The 16,415-nt window shown below is 45.9% G+C and overlaps 1 protein-coding gene across 1 annotated transcript in view; it reads right to left on the bottom strand.

Annotated features, from left to right (window-relative positions):
- Positions 1-16,415, bottom strand: part of SLCO3A1 (solute carrier organic anion transporter family member 3A1) — a 208,540-nt gene that overhangs the window by 14,983 nt on the left and 177,142 nt on the right. Inside the window, exons 5-7 of the mRNA XM_065412462.1 lie at positions 7,268-7,432; positions 2,970-3,168; positions 1,198-1,336 (exon numbers count right to left, since the gene is read on the bottom strand). Coding sequence (XP_065268534.1) covers positions 1,198-1,336; positions 2,970-3,168; positions 7,268-7,432 — 503 coding nt within the window. The remainder of the gene's footprint in view (positions 1-1,197; positions 1,337-2,969; positions 3,169-7,267; positions 7,433-16,415) is intronic.

Raw genomic sequence — 16,415 nt, 5'->3', positions numbered from 1 at the left:
GGGAGGGGAAGAACAAAGGCAGGAGAAATGGGAGTGAGCAGAAAGAAGAAACGAGATGTCTATATAACCTGCCGGTAACAGAACCCACTAGTACCCATGATGGGACTAGACTCTGCCACAGGCTGGTTGGTCGGCCTCCGAGTTGTGCTCTCTCTGTTTCGGTGTCTAACCGATTTGCATTTGCAGCAGGAAGCTGTGGGTCAGCTGATTTTCATCACATTTGAGAAGCGAGAAGCCAGATGGCAAAGGTGGCAAGTGCAGACTGTCCCTTAAGAGCTCCAGCTCTGCCTATGGTCTCCCTTTGAGTGATTCTGTCCATGATGTGGCTTCCCACAGAGCCTCAGCTATGGCTGGGCTAAGAGGAGACAAGCTTCACATGTGCACCCAAGAGCACAGCATCCAATGGATGGTATAGCGGGAAGAAGGGAGCTCCCTCCTCACTTAGAGACGATCCCATCGGACCATGGCCAGAGATAAAAGGGCATAAAAATGAGGTACTCAGTTTCTCTCACCCTTAGGTGCGAAGACACAGTGAGGCCCTTCACAGTCAACCCTCACCCTACCTATCATGTCTCATTCACGACTGAGCTGTCGATGCTCACCTCTGATTGGCCCCTGATACCAGCCTCCATCACCCACTTGTTACATTTTAAAACAAGCACTTTTGCGCTTTCTCCCGTGCTGCCCCCTATGCTTGGGAGGTGCAAAAACTAACTCATGAGCCTCCTTCAGAGTCCTCCTCAGCTCTCCTTGGATGTGACACCTACAAAAACACTTGACAACGGTCAGGCTGTTGGTATGCATAGACCACTGCCGAACATTGACCGATGTTGTTTCCTTGTGCTTCCCCGTCTGTCTGTATCCATCTGTTGTCTCTTGTCTTACACTTAGATTGCAAGCTCCTTGGGGGCAGGGACTGTCTTTTTGTTCTGTGTTTGTACAGCACCTTGCACAATGGGTGCCTGATCCATTGCTGGGACTCCAAGGTACTACGGTAATCCACATAATAATAATAATAATAATAATAATAATAATAATAATAATAATAATAAGACGAAGACGAAGACGAAGACGAAGAAGTCAGTCTCTGGGGCCTTCAGCCATCCTCAGTTGTAAATAAATGACTCTTACTATGTATACACACTAACCTCTCAACCACACACAGATAGGAGATGTTGAGTAAATCATGACAATTACCGTGCTCCTGCAGCCCGCGAAGCAGGCGGACAAGTAGGTGATCCCATCTGCCCCACAAACTGGAGTGAAGGAATCGGTTTGGCATTCACAGTTGATATTGCAGGGGTAATATGGGTCCAAGGGCAAGGTCGGAGCTGAGCTGCAAGAGAAGCAGAATCAGAAATGGATGCACAGTGCAATAATGCCAGCTGGCTTTTCTGAGACGCGTCACACGAAGGGGGCTTAGCCAATCACTGCAAGCAAAGGGAGAGAAGGGTGGGTGGGATGTTTGGGTGCCGGCAGAAGGAACCCGAGGCCATACGCTCCTTCTGTGACAGAAACACATTGAGGTTTATTATTTCCGGCTCCCACCATCTCCCCAGGGTGGCTCAGGACGGTGCTGGAAAAATCGAATGTGAAGTTCCGTGGGCGTTGTCTCAGCCCTGGGATCAGACCTCCAGGACAGGAGAGGCTGTATTTATCTAGCACAATAACAGCAAGCTGAAGATGTGCTGACATTTCCATCCTCAAAGAGCCACTGTCCCATGCTGAGAAACTTCAGAAGAATACAGAATCATTCTATCTGTGTTAGGACCCAGCTCTGCAGGGCCTCCTGAGTCCTAGTACCCTGCCTCAAAATGGGTCTCATCTCCAGCCAAGTAGCAAGTGGGAAAGCGCCTTTTGCTCATCATACAGGCCCCAAATTTCCAAAACTGGGTGCCTCGAGTTTGACTCCTAAATCCCCATTTAGGCCACCTCAGTAAAAGCACCCAGAGTTTCCCTAGATTTCAGTGGGATAGGCGGGTGCTTAGCACTTGCAAAGATCAGGCCAGAGCGGCTCCACTTATTTCAGTGGATTCACTCTGCGTTTACACCAGCCTCCATGAGATCAGAATCTGGCCTTGTGTTTCTAGCCGTTGGGTCAGTTTCAGTTAAGCTCAGTGGAATTCGGCTCTCAGACTTGTTATTGTTCTGATTCCCCTCCAGGCACTTCTCTAGAATGGGCCCAATACAGCCATAGTGGAAGTGGGTGCCTCTCCACTGACTTCAATGGAGTCCTCCCCACTTGTGTGGGGAATGCATTTACTGTAACACTATTACTCTAAACTGTTACTTACTCCTGGAGAGACAAGGTGGGGGAGGTAATATCAGTAAACAGAAGTTGGTCCAGTAAAAGATATTACCTCACCCCATAGGCGCCAACTCTGTGGGTGCACCGGTGGCCCCACTGATCAACTCCTCCCCCTTTCACCCCCACCCCCACCCCTCCTGCCTGCCGGCGGGCCCCACCAATCAGCTCCTTCCCCTCCCTCCCAGAGCCTCCCGCCCGCTGCGATCAGCTGTTCAGTGGTGGGCAGGAGGCGCTGGGGGTTCGGGGGAGGTGCGAGGGTGGGGCGCACTCGGGGAGGGAACAGAGGGGTGGGAAGAGGTGGGGCAGAGCAGGGGTGGGAAGAGACGGGGTGGAACTTTGGGAGAAGAACTGGAGTGGGGGCGGGGCCTGGGGCGGAGCAGGGGTCAGGCACCCCCAGGGAAATGAGACATTCGGTGCCTGTGCCTCACCCATTTTGTCTCTCCGACATCCTGGGACCAACATAGCTACATCAACACTTCATACAACTTAACCCTAGAGACACTCAAATACCAGTGATGGGTGTGGTATAAAAACCTAGAAAAATAGATAAACAGCACTGATAAGAGCAGGTTAGTTTAGCTAACACCGCTGTGCTATACTTTCTGGGCGGTATCATAGGACTGGAGGTGGGAGATGGAGTTGAAATCCTCTCTGTACTCACTTGTTTCCATAGGGAACAGTAACCCCAGCTACAGGCTCCGTGTCGCAGCCCAGGAATAGGAAAGAGACATAGCAAGCTGTGGACACCAGGTTAACAAGCATGGCCATCCTGATGGCTCCTAGAGCAGACAGGCTGAGCTTCTTCACCAGGAGACCGCCCAGGAATATGCCCAGACATGCACATGGGATCGCTGTCATCCCTGCAAGAAGGAAAAAGAGTCAGGAAGATGCACAAGGAGAAAGCGGTAGCTGAAAAAACACACTGCATGTTGAAGCATTTTATTAGATCAATGACTAGATCAGTGCGCTAGTGACGGGGGAAGCGCTAAAGGCTCAGAGTCCCCACTAGATGCTTATCCATTCATGTGGGTTCTCCTTAGGAGTGACCATGTGAGACTTCAGGTCCCAGAAGCTGTTAGCACTCACCTGTAGCAGAGTTACTTCCTCCCTGGGATGATGGAATTAAAGGCTATAGGTCACCGCTCCCTGCCTCCCTGCTGCCCCAGCCAGCAAAGAACTGGTCCTCTACAGTGCTTTGTCCAGGTAGTGGCGTCTCCACTGATTTTCCCAAGGGAGACTAATCCACAGTCTAATAGAGCTCGTGCAAGATTTCCAAAAGTGACCAGTGATTGTGGATGCCCAACATGAGACACTTTCAAGGAGCCTGATCTTCAGAGGAGAGGTGTTCAGTACTGTCTGAGAATCAGGCCTCTTTATGAAGTCTCAAGTTTGGTACTCAAAATCACTAGTCGCTTCTAAAAACTCAGCCCCCCACTTCAGGAACATTCTCACAATATTCAGCCTCTTTTTGCTCACTTTCACCTCATCGCTGCTGGTCCTACCCAAGACCATTCTGCAACAAGGTGTCTGGATTCTGCGGCAGGTGGAAAATTCTGCAGCAATTTCATTTAAATTTAAAAAAAATGGAAGTTTTCAATTAGTCCTGCAGAAAATTGCATAATAATCAGGACAGCAGCCTGCGTGCTATTCCTGTTGATATTCAACCAGACTCATTGTATGGTGTCAGTGTTTGATAGGTCCATGCCAGGGGCCCATTTGGAGGGTGGGGATTGCAGGTTATTCAGAATCAACACCAAGATGCCTTAACCGGGTGCTGGGGAAAGGACGCCTGTCACAAAGAGAGCACTGGGACTTTGTGGGGAATAAGTGTCAGGAACAAATGAATACAGAGCCTGTGTTTGTATCAATGTCCTTCCATGTAAAGGAGGGAAGAGGAGAAGCGCAGAGAGTACAGGGGCAGCAGCAGGATGGCTCCAAAAGAAAATGTTGTTGGAAAGGTGACCAGGATGCATCAGATGGGCTAGCAGAACAACTGCATGCGGCTCTTTTGTTGGCTGTGTTTCCAATTTGACGCAGGCCAAATTGCAGGGGAGATGGGAGCTCAGCTGGGGAACTGGGCTCTCCATCTTAAACTGAGAACAGAGGGCAACTCTCTACTGCGTGAATCATCAGGCAGGCAGTTACAGGGGCGGCACTCGGTCAGACGTTCCCAGGTTTCCCGCATAGCATCGTGGGCAGCAGGCCGGCGTCTCTGCTTTAGGTGAGGAGCTTTAAAGGCTATTTATGCCCTTGCTGCAAGAATGAAGAATATCATTTCTCACAGAAACAACGGATTCTAGATAAAACAACTTCTGTGAGCCCTGGGGTAGGGAGCATGATTTAGAGCAGTGGTTCTCAAAGCCGGTCCTTGTTCAGGGAAAGCCCCTGGCGGGCCGGGCCGGTTTGTTTACCTGCCGCTGCTTCCTGCAGCCAGTGGAAGTCGCAATCGGCTGAACCTGCAGACACAGCAGGTAAACAAACCGGCCTGGCCCACCGGGGGCTTTCCTTGAACAAGCGGCGGCCCCAGTTTGAGAACCAGTGGTTTAGCCCTTCCCTAAAATCATTGATACCTTTTCACATCACCACCCCTTAAAATATGTATGAAAATAAGAAAAAATATTAGGAGTACATTATTTCACTTAGGTCTAAATAGCCTCCCTTTCACAATTTTTTCTTATTTTTGTGGCTGAACAGGCACCTAGGACAACAGCTTGTATAACAAACATTTTCATTATGTAGCAAGTATCCTAATTTCTGAGCTGGTGTGGCAAAAGGCCTCTGAGCCAGGAATGGAGATAGCCATTTGGTTTTCAGGTGGCAGTACAGGTCAGAAGACATATAAATAGCATGGTCAGTCTTCAATCTGGCCAGACCAGCATGGACAAAGATGATTACGTCTTTCAGGACATAACTGCATTGTTTGGAAATGGAGACCTGTACAAGCCCTTCCAGGGGTCGGCAACACCATATTGCACAACGGACACTTGACAACATTACCGTGACAGACTTTGGTGAGCGGGGGATGTTATGTCATTCAGTTGTACAATTTTTCAATTGTTCAAACGTCTTCTTATTTAGGGTGACCAGATGTCCTGATAAAATCGGAACCGTCCCGATTTTTCGGTGTTTGTCCCGATATTTCGCTCCGCCGGCAGCACTCGGCCTTTTTTTTTTTTGCTCCGCTGGCGGACCCCCGCCCTGGTGTCCTGATATTTTGTTCCTCTCATCTGGTCACCCTATTCTTATTCAGCATTTTTTTTTTATATTCGCTTCTAAGGATAACAAATTTCTTACTGGAATCTGGGGAACCATTATTTCTAGCAGCCCTTGCCGTGATCTGAAGCTGTTTCTTCTGGCTGGAGCAATCTGAATCATACCAGATGCTTTTACCTTTTAAAGGTAAACATGACCCTTGGTGGTGGTTAGGTCATCCTGTAATTTGTCAACGATCTTAATAAATGTTACATGGACTTGTGCTGAATCGCTAAAGTGCAAAAGTTGGTTCTTTAAAACTAACAAATCACTGGATGAAAGTTTCTTTCTGATTTAACTAATGGATTCAACTTAATTTGCCTTGAGTTTACAGCTTCAAAATTAGGAGTAATGCACAATCTCCCAGAATTCATCTGGGAAAAAGTGGCTGGAGGGCAGAAATTCACTTGCAGGGGTTGGTGACAGCTGTCCAGTTTAAAAGCCACTAAAAAGTTAAAGAAACAAGACCAGCGTAAAATCAGAACTGTGATATAATCAGCCGCTCGATTCCCTCTAGAAGAGGTGACTGTAAAATGACCCTGCAGTTGATTACCACCTCTACCACTTCAAATCTAAAATTACAGAAAGTTTATGACCCGAAGAATTTCTTACTGGGGGAAATGGAGGCAATACCCCTTTACTGAGTTAGAGGAAACCTTTAAAATTTCCTCATCCTCCGCACCCAATCAGGTGTTTAAAGCTCCCAAAAGTACAAAATTTGCTATTGGAACCTTTTCCATAAACCGGTCAATGTCCATCAAGCTCTGTCCATAAAGATTCATTATACAAAAGAGAGCCCAAAGGAGGCAAATAAACATTCAGAGCTGACAAAATAGATTTAGCTGAGAAACTAATACTATAGTCCTGGAAATAAGGGTTATTGAAGGCATTAACATGCTAGTTATGACTCTTAATTTGGTAGAAATGAAAAGGACCAGCCCACATGCCAGTCTAACCATGCTTAACGTTCCTTCTCAGAAGGATTCAAAGCCCAATAAACAAAAGGACTCCTCCTTCGTAAACCAAGTTCCCTGGAGGAAAACTAAATTAAATTGAGACAAATAATTCCTAAAATCCAATTCCTGGGATTTACTTTTCAGGCCTGTAATATTTCATGAGGAAATTTTGCTAGAAATGTGACAAGAATCCTGATCAGGCCTACTTTGTCAATCCACCTCCCTTTTTAAGTCTTCAACTGAGAAACTGTCATGAACAGTGGCACCATTAGCTTTGTAGCTAGGCCCAATTGTCCCAGAATTATCATCTTCAGCCCACTGAATGTGATCTTGGTCAATTCACAGAGGGCCACATTTTCTAATTTGGGGCAAATCATTTTTGGTGTGCCAGAGTTTAGACAGCTCGGGCTTGATTTTCAGAAGTGCTGAGCATCCCCACATAATCAGTGAGTTCAACTGCAGTTGTAAGAGCTCAGAACATCTGAAAATAGGCCCTTGTTGTCTAAATTTGGGTCCCTAAAAGCCAAGGCATCCAAAATGAGAGGATTAAATATATATATTACACACACACAACCTCTCCAGGACCCGTTTTCTACTCTGTAAAATGGGGATTCTAACACTCTCTCTCTTTCTGTATACCCACTCATTTCACAAAGAGCTCTGAGATCCTCAGGTGAAAGATCTTCATGTGGAAAGCCAACCTATTAGAGACGGCAGAGGGACTGGGTGGCCGGTTAATGGAGTTACTTACCCAAGAGCTGATTGGCTGATGAGGTGGTGAGGTTGAACTGCTGTTCCAGGTACTTCCCCAGGAAGGCTGCAAAGCCAGCGACCACAGCAATCTCCATGCAAGCAGCAAGTACGATGCAGGTGAAGACAGGATTGGCCAGCAAGTGCTTTGTTACTTTAGGTATCACTGCAACAGAGGAGAAAGAAGACATGGTTTCATGAAGGTTCTTCCCATGTGCTTCCCTAGAGGCATGAGATGCCTCTCTTCTCTTATGTGGCACAAACCCATGATTCAAGGGCAAATTCTACATCCTATGTAGAAAAGGGGTCAGGTCCATTTTGACTTATTGGAATTTAGCAACATCAGAGCAACATCAGAGCAGAAAGGTTAGACCACGTTGAACACTGATGCCATGAAAATCCTGACCAAGCACCAAATGGCACCCCAAACCAAGAACTATCACAAAGGGTGCTGGTTCCCACAACCACGTGAGACCCCTTACAAGGAGCCAGCATCTCAAGAGATTCCCAGAGTCTATTGCTGAGCCACAGTCCTGCTTCTGAAGTCCAGGAGGAAGAATTTTCAGCCCAGACCTGGGAAACTTTTAATTAAACACACTGAAAAGCCTCCAGTGACGAGCTGTTTAACGGCTTCATCCTTTGTAAGTCAACTTTTCTGCAGGACAAATGACCGACTGCCCCCCCAAAGTGGGACATCAATATGTAAAATCAGGACGTGACGATGCTGTGAAGTCACCTTAAAGGACAGGGCATAGTGACATCATCACTTTATCTGCTAGCAGAATCCCATGTGAGAGAGAGAGAGAGAGAAAGAAAGAAGTGAATGTAATTTTGTGAGCAGTGCTGGTATGATGGCCCTGGAGACAGAGGTCAGTAGCTGGGCAAGCTTCCTCCTCACACCATCATCCTCTCTATGCCTGCCCGGGTATGTCTACACTGAAATTGGGAGGTGCAATTGCAGCACATGTCGGCATACCCAAGGTAGCTTTGATCAAGGCAGCTCATTATAAAAAATGGTGTAGACGTAGCAGCCAGGATGGCAGCATGGGCTAGTTGTCTGAGTAAAATCCCTTCCCGGAACTTGGGTGCCTACTCAAGAGGTTAGTCTGTGCCGCTGCAGCTACTCTGTAATTTTTAGCGAGCTAGCTCAATCAATGCTAGCTCGGGCACACACCTACCTGTGCTGTCCTGATTACAGTGTAGATATACCCATCTTGACCTGGAGGAACCTTCCTCCTGGGCCTGAGCGAGGAGATGGGTCTCCAGAGCCCATTCGGTCCTTGATCTCTCTGCTGGGACAGCGAACTAGCGATAGCTGATTTTGCCAAGGTGCTTTAAAGTTCTTAGGTAAAACAGACCATGAGACTGGGAGCCTTGCCACACAAACAAACGCGGAGGTGTGGGACTGTGCACCCAATCAGCATTTTAATGACCTCGGGATGGGAAAAGGGGGCCCTCTGTTGCATTTTCTGTCTTGCCTCCAAAAAACAAACTTTTTCTGCACTTTCCATCTTAACTTTGTGCAAAAAACTGCCAGCTTGGGGAGTGTCATGATATAGGGATAACAGTCCTTCTGATGAAATCCACTTCTAGCTACAGACGCACAGTGGTGCAGTCCAAGTCCCCATCCCCTCACTGTTTGGCCATGGGCACGGAGCCCGAAAGGTGCAGAGATCAGGCAGAGGCAGCCGCTGCGGAGCCAGAAGGAGAAAGAATACTGAAGAAAGGGATCTGGGAGTTATAGTGGGTCACACAGTAAATATGAGTCAGCGGTGTAACACTACTGGAAAAAAAAAAAAGCAGCAATCATCACTGTGGATGTAATAACAGGAATGTTGTAAGCAAGACACAAGAAGTAATTCTTCCACTCTCCTCAGCACTGATTAGGCCTCAACTGGAGTGTTGTGTCCAGTTCTGGGCACCACACTTGGCAAAAGAAGTGGACAAACTGGAGAAAGTCCAGGAGAGAGCAACAAAAATGATTAAAGGTCTAGAAAACATGACCTATCAGGAAAGATTGAAAAAAATGGGTTTGTTTAGTCTGGAGAAGAAAAGACGGAGACAGGACATGGTAACAGTGTTCAAGTACGTAAAAGTTGTTACAAAGAGGAAGGTGATAAATTGTTTTCCTTAACCACTGAGGACAGGACAAGAAGCAATGGGCTTAAATTGCAGTAAGGGAGATTGAGGTTAGACATTAGGAAAAACTTCCTAACTGTCTGGGTGGTTAAGCACTGGAACAAATTACCTAGGGAGGTTGTGGAATCTCCGTCATTGCTGGTTTTTAAGAATAGGGTAGACAAACACCTGTCAGGGATGATCTAGATAATACTTAGTCCTGCCTCACTGCAGGGGAGTGGACTAGATGACCTAACAAAGTCCATTCCAGTCCTACATTTCTATGATTCTTTCATTTCTTCTGTGGGGAAAAAATATTAAGAGTGCCCTCTGATTCCCCGCTTCCTTCTCTATACCTCCATCTGCCTTCTTTCGTGTCCATCATTATTCCATCCAGTTCCCGCATTAGCCAGTGTGTGTCACAGGTACTCGGGTCAAAATACACCTTGAACTTTTTTTCTTCCTTTTTTATTTATTTTGCAAACTTCAGTCACAGGCAGAGATAGATTTTAGCTGCTTTCACTTTTTTCTGTAGTATGGAGAATCTCTCTCTCTCTCACACACACACACACACAAACTCGCAGCAGAGACTTGATAGCTGTGATGAACTGGGCTCCACCCTCCCGGACACATCCCACCAAATTCACTGACTGGGAACCTTGTACTAAACTGCAATGCACACACTGAGTGGTTAAATATGCTCACTCCATCCCCATAATCCCCTGGCCCCTCCCTCTTTATCCATGAAGGCCTGAGATCCCCTTGGCCCTGTTTCTCTATTTCCAATAAGCCAAACATGAGTTGGGGAGCAATTACCGTACAAAGGGAAAGCTGGCTAATGAATCAGATAGCACATTTTCTACTTCAGCAAGCATTCTAATTATTCCAGAGATAAGACAGCTTGAACAGGATGGAATCCTAATACAGGCGAGAGCCTTGCTTTATCTTAATACCTGGTGACTAATTTCTCCCTGAATTAAATGTGAAAATCATTTAATTTAAAAATTCTCTCTCTGAAGTGCTGGTGAAGCGTCAATGGGCCTTGTTTGCATTTTAAAATATTTTCCCCCTCATTCTGCTCTGCGTATTAGGCTCTGGCAGCCAACTGATTTCTCCAGTGCACACCTCTGTTTTCTCGCAGGTTTTTCCTTCTTTTTGCAAAGTTTAATAGCACTGGGCAAATGCAGGGTCTTTGTTAACACTCTGCTTGGGCTCCATTGGTGAGACTATAATTAGCTCAATCTGGCCCTTCGCAAAGGGCTATTTCAGTTTCAAGTCCCTTTCATCACAACGGTTTTCCATGCTGCACAAAATCCTTGCTTCCTGAGGATTTACTGGACATAATGACTGTTCGGTGGAGACAGCATTTTTCAGATAAACAGAAAAAAAAATTCAGTCTCACATCAGTTCCCAGTGGCCACCCTGCCGTCTCATTCAGTCCTTTGGTGGCCATCTACTGAATTTGTCCTCTTAGCAGAACTTGGAGGACGAAAACAAAGCTGAGCTCAGAGAGACATATTTAATATGTTACCACCTATTGTGCCTCTGGAGTTCAATTAGTAAAATACCAATGGATTCCTTAAGATGCTGGTTTGCTCCAGCTCAAAGGCAAAGACACAAAAAAATCTGATAGTTTTTTTACAACAACAGCAGGATACCTTTTAAAGTGATGGAAAAATATATCTCAGAGAGTCATTTAGACACTCTACATGGCCAGTGCCAAGATACCTTGCAGGACCAAGGGTGAAGGCTTTATCTTACACTGTACTGGCTTAGAGAGGGCCAAGATTATCATGCAATATCAATTATCTTGTACATCAGAGGCAGTCTGATCATTAGATAGGGGACTGGATGGAGAGGCAGGAGACCTGGGTTTATTCCCAGCACCACCACTGACTCATTGTACGATGTTCGGCAAATCACTCCACTTCTCTGTGCCTGTTGCCCATCCCACCCTTTGTCTAGTTAGGCCATGCGCTCTTTGCAGTAGGTACTGCCTATTATTGTTGGTATATACCGTGCCTGATACAATAGGGATTAATATCAGTAGGAGTTACTGTAACATAAAATAGAAATAGTTCAAAAGGGAAGAGGACAGATATCGTGCAGCCTATGTCTTCTCATCAGTAAGGTCCACATCATTTCCTTTAATTTTGCACAGGAAAGAAAAATAAATTGGAAGCTTTCCATAGAAATAGATCTCCTTTCATCACAGCTCTGCCATTTGCTCAGTTTGCCATCTGCTGCTGGCTAAGGTGCATCACTGCCTGGGGTGAAATACGTTTGGGAATGAAATTAAAAGTTGGCATGGAGTTTGAAATCCCCTACCGGGAGGGAGGAACAAATGTTGTGCTTGTGGCTGTCTAGAGTAGGGTGCACGAGTGAGCAGCTTGATGGAGAAGGGCTAATCCATGTGTAAAGCTGGCTAAGTGTGTCCGTGTACTACTCTGTAGCTGACCCACAGTGGAAGCCACCTGCTACTGCTCCCAGCTAAGGCCTTGATTCAGAAAAGCACTTAAGTATGTGCTTAACTTTAACACGTGGTCAAGACTGGTCAACTTTACTGGGACTTAAGCACATGCTTAAGGGCTTTGCTGAATGAGCACTGAGTTGTTTAGCTCACATGGTGGACAGTTGTTCTTTGGAGTTACAGGCCTTAGTTTCAACTCCTACTGATAACCAGGGAGGAGGGGTTTGTTGCATGCAAAATAGACAGCGAGTCTCAGAAGAGAATCTATCAGCCAGAGCAGATGCTGTGTAGGAAGGATCACACTGGGATACTCGAAGGGAGTAACTCATCAGTTCATATCCCTACCGCTATCACCACGTACCAATACTGTGGAAATAGATGTCACAAGAGAGATTTTTGCCGTCATTGCAATATCTGTGTCTTTGATCTCCAGCACAGTCATAAATGCCTCAGTTTCGCCTCACGGTGAAACATTTAATTCAAACTCTTAACAGAACAGAGCTTTCCACTTTCAGCCATTCGCTTCCCTCAGACCCCTCCCCTTCCTTTTCTTAACATCTCTGCCCCCTTGACTTCACTTCTATAATATTCTATACTCCTTCCAGAATCAACCACAAGGGGGCTGATTCTCAGAGGTACTGAGCAGCCCTGGCTCTAGTTGTGGTGGCATTATGGGAGCCTGACCCTTCTGACATTAAGGCCCTCAAAGTCATTGGCAAGACTTTATTTCCAGTGAGTAGCTTTGATTTGCATCTAACCAGTGGAAAATACAGGGGGATAACCTCCTTATACCAGGTTTAGCTATTCTCCAGAAACAACAAACGACAATAATCGCATCAGTGTTTGAAATGAATTGTTTGGGACACTATCATCATTGCGGGCCCTTTTTCCAGTGGGCGCATCTTACGGAGATGTGTTTTCAATTTACAGTAAAGACAGGAACATAGAAAGCATTGGGGGAAAGGGGTTTAATAGCCCAGTCTTCCTACAAGAGTGCAATGAGAAGAGGGTAAAATTAGATGTGAGCCTAAGACCCAATCCCAAGCAGTACACATCTTGTATCCGAATAGGAGACACAGGCAAAATATCAACCTGGCTGCAGGGTAAGGGAAGAAAAGGAGGCAAAGAAGATGAAGAAAACATCTCATGGAAAGAGACAGCTCATAAAAAAGAGAAGATGGAAGAAGCAGAAAGACATCAAAGATAATGAAATTTACTTTAATATACCAAACTGTACAAGGCCTTGAGTAAAATTAATATCACAAAGGGCATGAAGAAATCAGATGACACCATGTCAAATGGGTTTCTTGTAAGAGATATGGGCTCGAAGCAGCTACAAATATTCTTACATTGCCGTGTACTATGAAAAAGATCGCTGGTCCTTCTGGTCTATTATCCTGCCTCTGGCAGTGGCCTTTATTTGATTCTTCAGAGGAAGATGCAAACCTCCCTCATCCCTATAAACATACCTAGCCAACTGTGCAATACCACCTCATGGAGACAGATTCTCTTCCTGACCCCAGCTGCTGATCAGTTTATTATGCCCTGAAGCATGAGGTCTGTGAGCACTTGTGAATTAATCATAGCGAGTGACATGCAGATGCTGGACTTGAGAGTGAGGAAAGAATGTGCAGATAGAGGTGATGCGCAGACAAAAGCTCAAGTCACCAGGAACTCTGCTACACGGATGAGAAGCATCAAAGCCTTCTTTGACATGCCCCTACCTAGTTCAAAGAGCTACAGCAAGCAACTAGGAACGTGACTTGGGGCCACGCTGCATCACTTGCATTTTTGTGCTGAGGAACTATGTCTAGTTAACAGGTCTGGAGACTGTTCCCACTGCCCCTTTTCCCACTTCAGACTCCCTCTGTCTTCTCCCACCTCCAGCTCCACCCATGATGCTTCCTTATGCCTAGAGTGCCCTCCCAGTCCTGGTGCCACAAGATCTAACCATCTCCTCTTAATCCACAGAGCCCATCAGGGTTGCCTCCCCACCCTACTGAACAGCTGAAATATTAGGATTTCTCAACATTCCTTCTAACAGGCTGCTGAGACATTAAGTATCTTTACTATGTGATGGCCTGGAGCCGGACCCTGCAAGGTGCTAAGCTCTTCCTGGGTGATGCTAAATCAAGGGAGTTTCAGGGTGCTTAGCCCCTCTTAGGATCAGACCTCTGGTACGTTAGGGGCTTTAACTGTGTTCGATGTTTGTCTTCTTAGAATATCAGGGTTGGAAGGGACCTCAGGAGGTCATCTAGTCCAACCCCCTGCTCAAAGCAGGACCAATCCCCAGACAGATTTTTGCTCCAGATCCCTAAATGGCCCCCTCAAGGATTGAACTCACAACCCTGAGTTTAAGCAGGCCAATGCTCAAACCACTGAGCTATCCCTCCCCCACAACTGTAAGCTTCTTGGGGCAGGAGCATCAAACACTGGGGATGCACACGGAATAAACTGATGAATAATAGTAATCAGATGCTCATTAGAAGAGTTTTAGGCCATAACCCCCCATTCACCTTTACAGAGGGACTTTCATGTTGGGGCATACTAAGGGGGATCATTCTAAACCATGAATCCATTTGTCACCCAGAATCTTGCTACTTTAACAAAGATATTTGGCGGGGGGTTTCGAAGGCATCTAGGAATGAAAGGGAATTGTGCTATTTAGCTTAACAAAGAGAAGGTTCAGGGATGACTTGGTCACAGTCTATAAGTACCTACAGGGAGAACAAGTATTTAATAACACTTAAATTATTAAATACTGTTAGTCTTAAAGGTGCCACAGGACCCTCTGTTGCTATTTAATAACAGGCTCTTCAATCTAGCCTAGAAAGATTCAACACAATCCAATGGCTGGAAGTTGAAGCTAGACAAATTCAGACTAGAGATAAGGCACACATTTTTGACAGTGAGGGTAATTAGCTCAGGAACAATTTCCCTAAGGTCAGGATTCTCCATCACTGACCATTCTTAAATTGAGGTTGGATGTTTTCCTAAAAGCTCTGCTCCTGGAATTATTTTGGGGAAGTTCTATGGCCTGTGTTATACAGGAGAGCAGACTAGATGATCACAGTGGTTCCTTCTGGCTTTGGAATCTATGAACCCAAATCCTCTGGACAGCTTTTATGCGCAAGCAAGAGGGTTTAATTCGTAATTGAGCTTTGTAATGTTACAGTGCCTTCCGCACGAGGATCTCAAAACACTTTATAACCAACCAACCACATAATCCAGGCCTGGGAGGCAGGTCGTTATTGTTTCTTTCTTTTTTTTTTTTTTTTTTTATAGACGGGGACCACCCGGTGAAGTAACTTGTCCAGAGCCACACAGAGAGGCAGTGTCGGAGCTGGAGCCAAGAGCCCTTGCCCCCAGTCCTGTGCTTTAACCACCAGACCATGCTTCACATTTATCAAATATCAGAATAGCACCAAGCATTAAATCTTGAACGATCCTATAGTGTCAGTATAAGGGCAGTATAACTGTAAGACCTCAATATTGGGGCATCCTGGGATAACCAGGGCAGGAAGCAGAAATACCAGGGCATAAGAAAAGTTCATCTCATGGCATCTTTGACCCAGCCAAAACCAGGCAGTTCTGGGACTCTTACAAGAGAGCTTGATCGTGGTGCGATTGCCAGACCAAATTGGTTCACATCCCCATAAGCACCCAAACCTTTGGAGGCTTTTCCATGTCTAGACAGAATGATCAAATCTGTGGCACCATTTCCATGGTACCAGAATGCAAAGTGGTAAACCAAGGATTATAACTTGGCTGCAGGATTAAGGGATCAGGCTCTGATTCGAACACATACACTGCAACTCCCCTATCTCCCATTCCAGAAAATGGCAAGGAGGTTAAAAAACCAATCTAATCCCATTAAAGTCAATAGCAAAACTCCCACTGAGTTCAGTGGGACTAGGCTTTGGCCCTTAGTGCCTGATTCATTGCCAGTGAAATTAATTGGAAAGATTCCCATTGACTTTTAAATGGATTTTTAGGGAGTACATATTATTTATATTACAGTAGAGCCCAACTGAGATCAGAGCCCCATTGTGCTAGGTGCTGTACAAACATATAGGAAGAGACATTCTTTGCCCCCAAAAGCTTCAACTCTCAATACCTACAGCAGCTTTTAACTCTCTTCCAGTATCACACCCCTCTTTAAACAGTCGAGCAGCCTGTGGAAGTTGTAGGTGTTCCTCACCCCACATGATCGGACCCAACCTGATTCATCTCTGATGCTGCTGCTCTGAAACAAGCCCTAAGGGCATAATAGTTCAAGCAGAGAAGCTGGAGAGTGGGATGGAATGAAAATGTTATTCAACAGATTATGCTCAGCAGAAGCAAGACATGCAGACTCCGAGTGCTAAACTCTGTTCTAATTTACTCCAGGGTGAATCCCAGAGGAACTTCATTGACACAACTGTTTTACATCAGCGTAAGTGAGAACAGAGTATGGCCCAGAATGTGATCGGTTATGCCCAAGAATACCTCTGATTTGGGGGATCCTTCCCTTTGCATTAACATCGACCCCAGACAGACAAATGCAAGAGGAAACGTGCTA

This window comes from Emys orbicularis, chromosome 10 (genome assembly GCF_028017835.1).
Source record: "Emys orbicularis isolate rEmyOrb1 chromosome 10, rEmyOrb1.hap1, whole genome shotgun sequence".
Lineage (NCBI taxonomy): Eukaryota > Metazoa > Chordata > Testudines > Emydidae > Emys > Emys orbicularis.
The sequence above is the reverse complement of the archived record's forward strand: the minus strand, read 5'-3'. Positions and strand labels throughout refer to the sequence as shown.